Source organism: Drosophila novamexicana, unplaced genomic scaffold, assembly GCF_003285875.2.
Source record: "Drosophila novamexicana strain 15010-1031.04,08,12 unplaced genomic scaffold, DnovRS2.1 tig00000485-arrow-pilon, whole genome shotgun sequence".
Classification (NCBI taxonomy): domain Eukaryota; kingdom Metazoa; phylum Arthropoda; class Insecta; order Diptera; family Drosophilidae; genus Drosophila; species Drosophila novamexicana.
The window spans coordinates 4,029,427-4,043,856 of NW_020824808.1; the positions used below are offsets into that span (position 1 = coordinate 4,029,427).

The 14,430-nt window shown below is 42.8% G+C and overlaps 1 protein-coding gene across 1 annotated transcript; it reads right to left on the reverse strand.

Annotated features, from left to right (window-relative positions):
• Window positions 1–12,119: 12,119 nt before the first annotated feature.
• On the reverse strand, window positions 12,120–12,451 carry LOC115761499 (DEAD-box ATP-dependent RNA helicase 7). The gene is given in 2 exon segments (XM_030703267.1): window positions 12,120–12,349; window positions 12,352–12,451. Coding segments are annotated over 2 exon segments (330 nt in total).
• Between the last annotated feature and the right edge of the window lie 1,979 nt (window positions 12,452–14,430).

Sequence of the window (14,430 nt, forward strand, 5' to 3'; positions counted from 1 at the left end):
CCAAATTGCAATTAATCTTCTTTTAACAGCAAACTTTTGATCCGCTTTATTTGCATTTCACTGTGGCGCAAACACAAACAGAAAGCAGCAGCAACACGAGCACGAACACGAACAACAGCAACAACAGGGCCAGGAGAAATAACGAAAATGCTTGTCATAAAAATTTATCAAGGGTTAAAAATTATGTTACGCATTTCATTTTGGTGGTTGTGAAATGATTTATGCAAAATCTGTGCCCTAACCAAAGCGAACCGCCAACAACAACAAAAATGAATATAAATTGTGCAATTTCTTGATTTTTTTTCCTGCTTTTTTTCCGCATTTTTTCTCAACTTTTTATGTCCGGCAAATTAATTTAAAACTGTCTTATAATAACAACAACAAAAAGCAAGGGTCAGTACATTGCACATTATTTATAATCTCACATTGAACTCGTGCTGCGGCATGGGGTTGAGCTTGGTCCGCTTTGAGCGCTGCCTTAGCCGATGATAATTTTCTTAAAGCCAAAGACGCTCGGATAGTAGTCACCATAGCCACCGTAGCTGTAGTATGGCGAGCTGTAGTAGCCATAGCTGGGATAGCCCCAGCCGTAGCCGTAGCCGTAGCCAACTGGTGGTCCGCCGCCGATCCAAGCAGGGCCGACTCCGCCCACGCCGAATAGGAATGAGCGCGCATGACGAGCTGCTCGCTCCGACGCCGGATTGCCGCCAATTTCCTGCTCCAATGACAGCAAATCCGTTTTTACAACGCCAACTGGCGCCACTTCCTTGTCAACAGCTGCGTCGACGCCGACACCGATGACAGCCGCAGTCGCCAACGACGACGCCGCCGCCGCCGCCGCCGCTGCCTCAGTCAAGTGCGTGCCCAGCAACAACATCAACAGCAGCAGAAGCAACATGCATAGCGACTGCGACGCCAGCGGCGTGTACATTGCATGCATATTTAAATATAAATGTTGAAAATATGATATTTCAATTTGTTTCAATTGCTGGCCGCAGCGATTTCTCGGCTTCAATGTTCGACGCGCAACTGTCGCACAAAGTGCGGATATCTATTTGCTATTTATATGGAAAAATTCGTTGGCCAATGATGCGACATCTCTTTTAAATTCAGCTAATTTTATTCAACGCAAATTGTTTTAATGAAACGCATCAGTGTTGAGCACAGAACACACAAATTGTGTGCTAACGAACACTTTGGATGGGGCTGAGGCAATCAACGTGGCCAAAAACAAATTACGTTTTCGGCAACAGAACGAACTTTTGATGCTCTTACTAAAAATTTAAAAAAAAAAAAGAGGAAAACTATTTAAACTTTTTTTGATAAAAATATTTTTATATTTAAACATATTTCCCGTTAAAAGGTTAAGAAATCTAAGAACTAGCACAACCAACTACCGAGAAGCTGCCAGACCATATCACCTGGTCTTCAATTTCACAGTTATTCGGCTTGATAAGATTACATATTCAATGTTATATGCTCAAATGCTCATAATACTAAGGTTTTAAAATCAATTGAAAGCAAGTTATTAAAGCATGACAAGGTTTGTCACATGCCGCATGCACATATGAGCACACCGAGCGTGCTTATTACATATTACGCATACGCGGCGTGGCCTGCTGACAGCATGATGTTGTCTCGTTGGTTGCCAATTGACACATTTCGTGTTCAAATATGCGTAAATAACAATTATTGTAATTTTTTACAGAATGCCGCGCAGCGAGACAAAGCACAGACTTGTTACCAGAGACAGCAACAACAACAACAACAATAAGCCAAGCATATAACCTTTACCGTGCCTGAACCTTGAACTTGAGTGACAGTGTCAAGTGGCAGCAGCTGCTACATGGCGGCAATGTGTGCCGATGTGTCAACGGTTTGGATTGCGTTGCATGATTTGCAAGAAAAATGAAGACAATAGTTGAATTTTACACTTACCTCTCGTCTGGCTGTCATTGTTGTTGCCGGTAGCAAGAGGCAACAGCAACAACAATAGCAACAACAATAATAACAAGTTGCGCTGTCAGCGCGTCACGCGATTTGTTGGTTTGAACAAGCATGAAATGAATACATTTGTCATCAAGCAAAGTTATGACGGCCAACATTTTCAAGTTCCCCCCTTCTATTAGCAAGAATTGAAGAAAAAAAAACCCCCACCAGCCTGTCGGCACTGAGTTACTAAATTTGCGTTTTAATTCTATTTGCACATTCAAGTCAAGAGAACAAATGCGATTTCGTACTCTTACCAATGCGATAAACGATAGCAATAAGAAACTGCGCAGCGCTCACAATCAACACAAACTTTTCGCGAGACTCTAAGTGTGTCTGTGTCTGTGTCTGTATCTGTGTGTCTGTGCCTGTGCCTGTGTGTGCGGCTGTGTGTGCTTAAGGAAGTCTGTGTGTCAACAAATGGCTCGAATGAAATTTATAAGCAAAGTTACAAAAGTGCACTGGCGCAAGTTGATAAGGGTATATGCCTTGAATTGGTTTATACGGCTGTATACAACGTTAATGAACAGCTCTCTCTTCGGCGATGGACACCCGTGCATAGATATGGCCTAATACAGCATGGTTGTGGTCTAGCAACTTCTGCTAGAAGTCAATAGGCCAATATAAACAAGGCAAATGTATTAATATTGAAAAGTGAAGCCAAACTTTGAAGTTAATTAAATGTTATGCTGCTGGACTCACGTCGAAACTAGCGATAAGACTGAATTGAGTCTGTCGGAAAACAATTCTGGTTGTTTGCCCTTTGCGTCTTAAACTGGGGATCCTCGTACTCCCGTAGACTTCTGATGATTAATATTCCTTCCTAAATTAATAGAACTATGCTTTATTTAATGTTTATTCATGAGTTAATTACAGCTGAAGTCGACTCTTCTGGGTTGACCTGTCTACTAAACTTATCTGTGCCTACTAAACTAACACGTCATCATACACCTTTATCGCTTCAACTTTGTTAAACAAACAATTCCGTTTTGAACCCTCTGTGATTACGACAACAAGTATTACAGACCATGCTGCTCGGAGTCTTCTCTTCTATCTGTTATAAAGTGTTTAGCATGTAGATAGTTTAAGCCTACAGACAGTTGGGCGGGAGTTGGTATTCAATATATTTTTAGCTTACTTTAAAAAGTATAAATTATTATATTATATAATTTAATTATATAATTAACTAACTGCTAGAGCCCAGCGTACCCATATTAAGCGAGCCTTATTAAGCTTCCATATATATACTTTTTTTTAGCAATAACACATGAGCATATTTAATACCAAAATAATGCTGAGTAATTGTTTTTATAGCTGAACGCAGCAAAGTGTCCCATTTCTGTAGAGTAATTAATTATGCTGTTAATACAATAAATAAATGTAACGTCAATAGTCATAAAAAATAAATAAAGTGCCCATTTGTGCGCTCTATTATAATGTCATTATTTTTATGATTCTATGCAAGACGATGACAAAATAAAAACAAAAACAAAAAGCAAACTGAATGAAAGTCAAGAAAACAAACCAAATCCTGCACACTCCATTCGCATGTCAATAGCAAAAAGTTCCTATCGCCTTCCAAGCTAGACATTTTATGGGTAAACAGCGTTTTATTGGAGAATTAAAGGCGATTTGATTGGAACTGTCAGCGAGGTTCATAGCTTACTCAGTTATGCAGTCGATGACAGGACCCCTGTAGAAACTACGTCCATGGCGTGACAGCAATTTTTGTTATTTAATTAGCTTTGCCAGCGCTTAACGCTACGATTTATTTCGGCACATGAATGTATATACATATTGCTTCGTTATCTAGAATCTATTATAACGCACAACGCATTTCGCTAAATCATCGTTAGTGTATATTCCCCCCCCCCCCCCCCCCCCCCAGGTTGACAGGTTGAGCGGGAAAAAGTTAATTTTTTTTTTTCAATTTGATATCGCTTAATTATTATTGCAGTTGTTGTTGTCCCTCCCCATGTCTTTATTGTTATTGTTGTTGTTGTTGTTATGACAAGGCAGTTTGCGTTGTCATTGTCACTGTCTCACTGTCACTGCCAAGAACTCGTGGCTAATGTGTCCATGATGTCTGATGTAGCCGTTGCCGCTGCTGTTGTTGTTGTTGTTGTGGCTGCTGCTGCTCTTGTTATTACAGGGGGTTTCCCCAATAATGGATGCTTTTTATGATTTTTATGACATCGCAGCCAGGCAATAAATAAAACACTGTAGCTGTATTGGCAACACACATTCTTGGCAAATCGACTTGAATGGCTTTTTCAGGCTTAGTCTGGCCCCACACTGTCCGACGTTTCATGCTCCAAAAACAAATGCCAAAGTAATCAGGTTGCTGGGCTCTGTGCAAAAAGTCAAAAAGCAGCTTGCCACCATGTGGCAGCTTTAAATTCCAACAGTCAGCACATTTATACATAGAGAATAGCGGATTGCAAGCCACCCAAAAAGACCCACACACTCGAAACAACTTAACTCTTGAACACATGCCGCCAGCAGGCACATAGACGAGAAACTTTTGTCACGACGACGGAGGACAGCAACAATGAAGACGACGACAGAAACTTGCACTTCACACACACACACACACACACACAATCAGGCAAATACAGACACACAATTACACACATGCACGCCCAAAAGTCCAGGCAACATTTAACACAATGGGCACCAAAGAGAAAGCCATTAGCCTGAAAGTGGTAGCAACAATATGAGATTTGGGACAATGCTACAAATGTGAAATAGATTTCAAATTTAATTTGAATATAAATGTCATATCTATGGGGCATTAGAATCTAATTCAATTTAACAGCTGTTTTCACACAAGCTTAAGCATTTAATACAAGTGTGTTTAATGACCTGCAATTAAAATCCTAGAACTATTCACTCCTTGCCTTGCAATTTCTTCAAGCTGCTTTTGAGTACAAAATTTTCAAATAATTTTGCAGATTTTTTATACTTATATTTAATCTGTAAAGATATGCACTGTACAAACAAGTAAATTTAAGTTTATCTAACAAATAAAATCACAGCTGTGCGAAATTCGAAAAAGAAAGTGGTATATAAATTTTGTAAAATCAATCCATCAATTCAAAGAGCAGTCATCAATATTTGTCAGCAGTTCCTAGTGTAATTATCCATAGTATGGCCAATATCAATGCTGTGTAATTAGCCATATTACATTTTTGGCATAGAAATATACAAAGAATAGCCAAAAAACTTTGTTTTGTGAGCTCTGTGGCTGTCAGAGCATTTCACAAGTTGTCAAATTTTACGTTGAACACCCTTTCCCCCTCCCAGTGCTGTCACACTTACCAACTTACCACCACAAGCTGCCACAGTATGTAGCTGAGTTTGTTGGTCTGTTGGTTTGCTGGCGTCGGTCTGGCAGATGGTCAGTAGTTTTCTGGCCATTTACAACCCACTCGATACATTTGTGCTACGTGACTGGTCACACTGTGCTTTGGGTATAAGGTAAATATCACTCTGGAGGCTATGCGTGACGTGGCCCACAAACAAACCAAATCGCAACGAAATGTACAATTTGTTGCCCCAAAATTGATTTGGCTTAATTTGTGCACATTTTAAATTGACTAATCATACAATGTATGTGCATACATAGATATTTATACATATGCGCAGATACATTTGTATATTCAGCGATAAACACAAATAGTTTTAGTCGCTGGCAGCATCCCTAGGGCATATTTAGGACTAAAGCTGTTTTTAAAATATTTACACAGCACGCAAAACTATGCGCCGCACATATTGCTCATTATGGATGGTAAATAGGATACTTATGAGCGGGCATATGTGGCGTATGTGCAATGCAAACAGCACGCACACACGTACACACACACACACACACACACACACACAAAGAGAGAGAGAGAGACGTGTTTGTGTTTTTCGGCAACATAGTAAATATGCATAGTTAAGTTTGTTATTTGTATTAATGATGGTAAAATGCGCAAAAACTAATATAAAACTTCTTTAATATGAAACGTCAAAACTACTTAAAAAGTTTGACATGCTCAAAAAACCTGGTTAAGGTGAGCCACACACACAGCCTAAGCCTAAGCGCCGTACGGCAATTTGAGAAATGGTGAATGGGTGTGTGCTTAAGAAAGATGGCGTGGGGAAGGGAGAGGGAGAGGGGGCATGGTAATGGTGTATGGTAAGCTAAAGCAAATACCTAACAACAAGCAAATCCCTTGATGAGTTATTAAATCATTTTAAGCCACTTACAACTAAAAACAAATTGAAATATCACGCAATACCTTTGAGAGCAGCGGCAGGCAACGCGGCCCACGCGACTCTAGTTGCTGCTACTGTTACTGTTGTTGCTGTTGTTGTAGTAGTTGTTGCTGCTTGTAGCGGGCCAAACGTAACAACTTAATAACGTACTAAGCCTCAAACACACAAATATGAATAGCAAGCAAGTTGCCAGGAATTCCTCGCTTGGCAGCGTTGGCATTTTTGGTCTCACCTCAGCCAGCAGCCAGACGAGAGCGTGCGAGAGAGAGAGAGAGAGAGAGAGAGCGCACACGTAGAGTGAGATAGTGAATGAGTGGCAGTGAAGGAGAATGAGAGTGAGAGCGAGCTGGAGCGCTGCTTAGCTGCTGGCCCCAAAACGCTAATAACTTTTAAGCTTTGCCCCAAAAGTTTTTTGCTGCCTGCTGCCTGCTGCCTGCTGCTTGTTGCTAGCTGCCGGCAACTCCATCTGGCCCACCTTTTGGCTGTGCTGGTTCTTCGTGCCTGACGACGCAACTTCCGCTTTTACCCCATTCAGCTTAATTTCGCAGCGCAGTGGGAGTTTTGGTTGGCCAGCGATGCCTGTTGAAAACATGCTCAATAGTTGGCATACATTCTCCTATTGCCTACATGTGTACACACGCACACGCCTCCAGTGCGTCTCGCTGTCTGAGTGTGTGTGTGTGTGTGTGTGCACGGCAACTTGACTCGAAGCCTAAAAGTCAGTCAGCAAAATCAGCGACGCATAGCAAAAGCGGCAGACGACAGGAAGCGACGTGTTTGCAGCGCAAGCAAAACTTTTCATTTAACTTCCATTGGGTGGTCGGCCCCAGGCTGGCTATAACCCGGCGCCACCCACAGCACGCAACCAATACCCAGCCCCATGCACACACCCATTCCCGACCCCGCAAACTACCAGCATTAATATTGTTTTGTGTGCGAAAAAGCAGCCAAAATTACGACACTTGAGTGTGTTAAAAGTTGAGCGCGTTGCTCGCTCATTCGCTCGCTAGCTCCACAAATCGAAAAGTAAGGGCAACAGAAAAGAAAAGAACCAAAAAGAAATGGCAAAGAAAAGTGAAAAGTGGCAGAAACTTGTAGAGGGAGCACGCAAAACAGCAAAAGACAGCAGAAAACTTGCCAAAGACTGGCGACGGTGTCGAAAGACATCCTGGTTGCCAGTCTAACGAAGAGACACACCAACGGCAGCAGCGATGCCGCTTCTCACATGCCATGATGAAGCCAAGGAGCAGCAGGAGCAGTCCTTTTGATGGCACTGCTGAGCTTCTTGTGGCCCCTCCGGCACCGCTCTGCCATGGTGCGTTGTGTGTGTGTGCCGCAGTTTGTTGCTTTTGCTACTTTTGCCAGTTTACACGCACCGCTGGGATTCCACAGTGGAAAAAGGCGAAAAAGTTACCATGATCCATTAACGTTAATTGTTTGGCGGCGTTAGCAGCGGGCGGGGTGAAACAACTTGCCTGGGATTTGCACGACACGCAGCCTGCAACTACGGTGCCAGCCACCCAGCCCCCCAAGCTGTCTAGTGCCCAGCTTCCTGCTCCCGGCTACTAGCAACAAAACAATGAACCACCAATGGGGTAGGGGCGGGCAGCCATTCGGATAAGGTGTGTATTACAATGACAGCGTGAAAGTTTTTCGGCAGCGCGCCCCCAAAAACCCAGCAGTCGACAGTCGGCAATCGACAGTCGGCAGTCGAGAGTCGAGTGCAGACAACAAGCAACAGACAGTGAGCCGCACACAGATACATATATAGTTTACTAAATTCAATTAGAGCTGTTCAAATTGGCATGCGCACACCTGTCATTGGGCTTGATAATGATGCATGTGGCGCGCAGGCCATGCCACAAAAACTTTGTGGCAGCAACTTTGTCCTGCATTGTCGCAGCTTTTAAAGCGGCTGTGGGTTGCGAGGGTCGTTTGGGCAAAAACTTGCGCTAATTTTTAAGTCAAATCCCCAACACTTTGCCATGCAATTTTTAAGTAATTGAATGCTAGCATATACGCAGCACACACACGCACACACCAACTAAATCAATTAAAGTTATTCAAGCAAAATGAAACTTGCGCGAAAACTGTGCGGAAGAGGGAAAATAATAAAATTAAGTGAAATAAAAATAAGACACAAGTTGAAGTTGGAGCTAAGGGGCCAAACGGCTTTTCACACTTGTTAATCACATTTTCGCGTCTTAAGTAAATAGCAGGCAGCGCCCACAGGCCCAACTTATTGTAATTAAGCGGCTTAGTCGTTGGAAGGCCTCCCGAGCACAAAAGCGTTGCCTGCTTTTAGGCGCAGGCTTAGCCCAAGGTCGACAGCATTGTCGTCGTCCTCCGCGACATCGTCTCTGGGCGCCTTTAGAGGGCAGTTTATCGAATTAAAAAAAAAAACCAAAAAAAAAAAGAAGAGAAGCAAGTCATGGGTGCGGTGGGCCCAAAGCTCACACTTCATTGTGCGCTGGGGAGGCGCACAATAAAACTGAAGTGGCCATGAGGATGCTGCACGCCCCACAGGGCTTTTATATATATATATATATATATATATATATATATATATATATGTATACATATATATGTTTATATATATATGCGATTTGATGGTGGTGCGAATGGGCAGTCATGTGCACCGCCGCAGTCCCGACAAAAGTTGGCATAATTATTTCATTAACACTTAACAAGTGGCCCAGCCGAGCTGCGCGTAGCCCAAGTCCAACATTGCGAACGGGACGCAAAAACTTTCACATTACGCATTTGTGTGCAATTTTCAAATTAACAATTGTTAATTTTTTTTCTGTTTTTATTCCTGTTGCTTTGCCGTTTTCTTTTCTTTCATGCGGGCAAGTAATACACAGCGAAAAACAAGAAAATTGTAACTTGACCATTTGCCTCTTAAAAATACATTTTTTCTTTTTATTTTTATTTTTGTATTTGTTCGTTTTTTAATTTCTGTTTGCCTCCATCCGTTGGAGTTTTTCGTTAATTTTTTCTTACCAACTTTTTATTGCGTGTTTAGCATAATTTTTTAATAATTACATTTTTGTGTGTTTGGCGAAAAAAAAAGTAAGCAGCGAAAATAATAAGCAAAAATGGATGGGCCGCTGGTCGCGGGGTAGGGGCAGCGGGAAGCGTTCGCCTTTGTGCCCAGCCTTGTCGTTAGCGGTACGCAAAAGTTTAACGAAGTTTATTTGCATTACTGACAAACTGTTTAATTAGGGATTTTCCCCACATTTTTCAAATGGCAAACTTTCTGTCTGCCCCAGCACCCCCCAAATCTACAGCTCTCACTCTCTCTCTCCCTCTCTCTTGCTCAGGCCTTTTCACTTTTGACCGCAAATACAATTACACATAACAGCTCATCCAGCAAAAAGATCACATAAATGCACACAATGTGGCATGGCTAATGACTAAAACAGATCCAAATATTTAAAATATGCAAAAAGCAGAGAAAAGTTAAGCCACAAACATTTTGTGTGCAGATCGGCTAAAGTATTTCAATGCATATTTTCCAGACTTACGGAATGCCAATGGAATAACAAGCCATGTACCAAATACTTGATTTCGATATGCCCAGTGGCAATATTGCAGCTAAGTGCTGAAAAACGAGCTGAAAATGAACTGAATAACATTTTGGCGTAGTTGCCAAAATATGAATGAGGAAAAGTTAATTTCTGTATTTATTCGGGCATAAACATGAAAATAAATTGACGAGTGTGACGGCCGAATACGATTACTGCCACATTCTCAGACAGACACACACAGACGCACGCGCACACACACAGCTAGACAGTCTGACAGGCACTCATTCTGATAACTGCTGACGGTCAATCAAGCTGTGCGTTACCAATTCAAGCATCCGGCCCTGGCCAAGCAAGTCAAGCTGCCAGCCAAACAACATTGGTTCGCTTCCATGTAATTGTTAATTACTGGGAATATTTTTGTGGCTCATACCACCTCCCCCAACCAACACGCCTGCCGGCAACAGAAAACACGCACGCACAGCCAAAGACTTGAAGCCTGGGCTACCCCTGCCGATCGCAGCTGTGGGAGCAGCAGCAGCAGCAGCAGCGATTTGGCCATCTGCTACCATCGGCTTGCGCATATTTATGCTGTTGGCCAAATCTTGTGCGTTTTGTGTGTCTCATCCTGTTGCTGTTGCTGGCACGCTGATTTGGCCGGCACACGGAGCTAAGAAGCAATGCCACCGCCGAGCCCGTCAGCGGCAAACAACATCGTCATGCCGTTTGGCATTTGGATGTGGGTGAGGTTGAGTTGTTGTGCTGGCTGCTGCTGCCAGCGAGCTGTGCTGATGGAGTGGAGCATGGAGTGGGTCGGGCGTGGGCAGGCAACTCAACCAGAATGAGCCACGTCAAGTGAGTTCACAATTTTGCGTGCTACCATTATTTTTCTTCCACTCGTGTTGCCAGCTTCTCCTTTCCACTGCCGCAGATAATCCTTGGCATGCAACGCCTTTATCCTGTTAGACTTGTGTTCTTCTTTGCTCTGCATTGTGCCGTATTACTCTGTTCGTGTCTGCCCTACGCTGTTTCCACATTGTTCCCTTTCTTGTTATACCCTGTTCCACTGCCAATTGACGCATCTGCAACTCAATCAGGCAACTTTTTTTTATATATATACACATATTTTTAATCTTTTTATGCAAAGCAACTTATTGCTTACTAATAAAAATGAAATCCCCATGCACTTGCAAAGTTAGCTTAGACTTTCTGAGAGCTGGCTGCAGAGTAACTCCAAGTCTAGCAAACACGTAATGTAATACATGCTTACTTGTTTACTTGCTTTTTTTTTGCCCGCTGATTTCGCTACTTAATTTTTTCGCCCTTTTTTTGCCAGACCTCTGTGGCTGTATCCGTAACTGTCTCTGTATCTGTATCTCTGTCTGTATGTGTATCTGTATCTGTGTATCGTGTCGCTTCCGCTCTTGCTGCGCTGATTGGGCGTATTTTGTTGTTTTCATGTTGGTGCAATGCCGCCTGCCCTGCTGTCAGTCAAGCCAAGACAGAAGACGTCCATCCACATTCGCATTCTCGTCTATTTTCATTCTTTTTCTTCGTCTTCGCCACGTAATTAAAACTTGAAACGCATATGAATTAGAAAAAAACGCGGCAACGCGACCCGGAATAACCCGCTTGTGCCACATGCCGGCATCCTGCTATTCCAACTGACATCGTTAACATTGCTGATTAAGTTTCTTGTCCTGTGTCACTCAACGTGATTTGAAATAAAAATTTACCAGCGCCCGCAGCTCAGCCAAACATTAACCCGTTGATGCATAAGCTGCTTTTCTATCTGTTTGTTTATTTAACTGTCTTGGCATTTATTTAAACATCAAAATTGGTCTCCTTTTAAGATAATAAAAGATAGATTTGATCAAAGATCAAAGATCTGTCATCGTAGCCACCGTAATAACGACGTCTTGAAAAGCAGCCTACATAATAACCTGGTATGTTGCATACAGGTCTATATCGAAAACCTTGACGACGCACTCGCTCAGCGATGTCCTTTTGGTGTGACTTGTCCGGCAGCTCTTCAACATTCTCTTGCCCTATTTCCGCCAGCTGCGGTGCATTCGCATCCGCTGCAGCTTCCAGAACAAAGCCAAATAGCAGCACACTCAACGTCAGGCGCAGAGAAATAAAAGAGGGCATCTTATGGGATGGCTTAGTCGTTCCGCTGGAAATAATAATCTTTGCCAGGGCCACTTACAAGTATTTATAAGAATTTAAGAGGCGCTGCTTAGGCAAAAACAAGTTTCGTATTTGCTTAATTTAAAGTTGGATATGTTTACTGCTAAGTACTTTTGATCTTATAGCATATGTACATTAAACTTTTATAATTTAGCCAAAAAACCCAAATGGTTGCGGATAGAAACCAGGATTGGCAAAGCGCCGCCTGCCGCCACCGAATCGTCGACCGCCGCCGCCAAAAGGTAAGCCACCGCCTCCAAAACGGCGTAGACCGCCCCCACCAAATCTGCCGCCGCCAAAACGCCGGCCGTTGCCTAGCTGCCTGACCGAGCGCAATGCCGGCATCTCCTGCTGATCCGCTGCCTGATTTACATCCGCCATTGCTTCATTTCCGCTGGTGGGTGGCCGTCTCTGGTGCTGCTTGCACCCAGCATGGGCAACAGAGCACTTAGCACTATTAGATATAAATGAAGCACACGCATTGCCCTTCGCTGTGGGGCACCAAGTCTAATAAAATGTGGCAAACACTCAACTTGACTCTTTATATAGGGAGAAGCAGCGGCATGCCCGTTAATTCTTAACGAGCCGCTGACCCTTTCGAGCAATTAAATTTCCTGAGCATTATCAAATGGCCAAGAAAAATCCCCTTAAAGAGCCGCAAGCTATGAGCCCGCTGCTACCTCAATTGTTGTTCTGTTGCCAGAATAAACAGTAAGCCTGCCGCATGACAAAACTAACCTGTTCTGGGACTCGCTCGTTGCTAATTATATCGTCGAAGCAGCAGCAGCAACAACGACAACAACGCAACAATAAGCTAAGTACACAGACCACTAATCCAATTATACGTATATGCAATTTCATTGTCAGCATTATGCCAATTCGAATGCTCATTAAGAGATTTCGTGCGCGCAGAGGCCACATGTAAGTTGTTTACAATTTCCCAAAGCCGAGCCCCCGAATGTCCCTCAAAACGTAAATGATACATGCTTACGAACAGACGTACTCGTATTTATAAGCCATAAATAACGTGTAAACAAAAAGCTGCCACAACAAGCATACGCCCTGTGGGCCAGCCAACCCAGACAGCTCTTGCTGCCACAACAATGCCAGCAATAGCTCACAACAACAGCAACAGCATCGCGGCCAAATTATAAGCCTATAAAAGGCAATAAAAAACTTTGCGATATCAAATTACGGCGCCCTCATAAAGTTATAAAAGTTTCAAGCGTATCCAACAGCACGTTTCAGCCACGCCCCACCCAACACCATGCCGAAATCGATCCCAGTTTCCAAGCAGGCCTAATATTTTCAATAACAAATCAATCAGCAGCTGCTGTTGCTGCTCCTTTCGGACAACATGGATAATCAGTTAGAACGGCTTTTGGCTGATGCTGCTGCTCCTAGTCCTGCTGCCAGCTGTTGGGTCCCTTGGATGGATGGATACATCCCAAATATTGCACAGAGGTGCTGTAGATTTATTGAGACACGCCCTCGATAAGATATGACATGGCGAGGCAAGAAAGTCAAGATACTTTCACACTCTAACGCCCCTGGCCAGCCATTTACATATAGAGTCTTGTTTGTTATCAACTTTTGAATGTCGCTCAAGAATATATAAACAATTTTTTTGAACATCCTTTTTAACGGCATATCAAACATTTATTCTTTGAAAACTTTCAGAAAATGTTTCTTAAATCATCGCATCGGCATCTGTAAGGGTATGCAATGAAATGCCAGGCCATAGCTTCAATCTAAAGACATTTTTTCCTTTATGCCCGACCAGCGCACATAGAGGCTGAAAGAAACTTTTATAAATGTGGGCGGGGGCGAATATTTGTGTGTGTGTGCGTGTCGACCACTCTAAGGTCAAGGGATAACAAAAGGCGTAAATTTAAAGCCGAGTTAATTTTTTAACAATAAAATCCGCTTGTCAAAAGCGACATTTTACAGTCAGCCTTTAATCTTTATCGACAAACGCCCACTAAGAACGTGGCGTGGGGGAGGCAATTTGAGACCAAAATGCCTGGCTGGCAATTGAGATAAGGTGCAATTCGTTTCTTTGTTATAAATAGCAGCATTTATATATTTATTTTACTTTGTATAAAGCGCCTCAAGCGCATTTTTGCACAAAAGTCTTGGTGCCCGAGTAATTGCCGCAAATAGGTTTAGGCTTAGCCGTCAATCGACTTAACAATCGGGTAAATTAGTTAAACTCCACCAGCATCTACTTTAAATCAAGCAGAAATTTAATTTACTGATTTTTGTTGAAAAACTTTAGTTTGACTATACGAGCGGCATCGAGCAGCGGCTTCTTTGCCAAGGTCTAATTGCCAGAAAGTTGGAGCTGCTTCCAAAGGAACTAAGCATCATGGCCAAACCAATTCATATGAATTCGCCAACACTTTGGCTAAGCGATAGCAGGACCATAAAACTAGAAGTGGTTTGGCTGAAACTGCGTAAA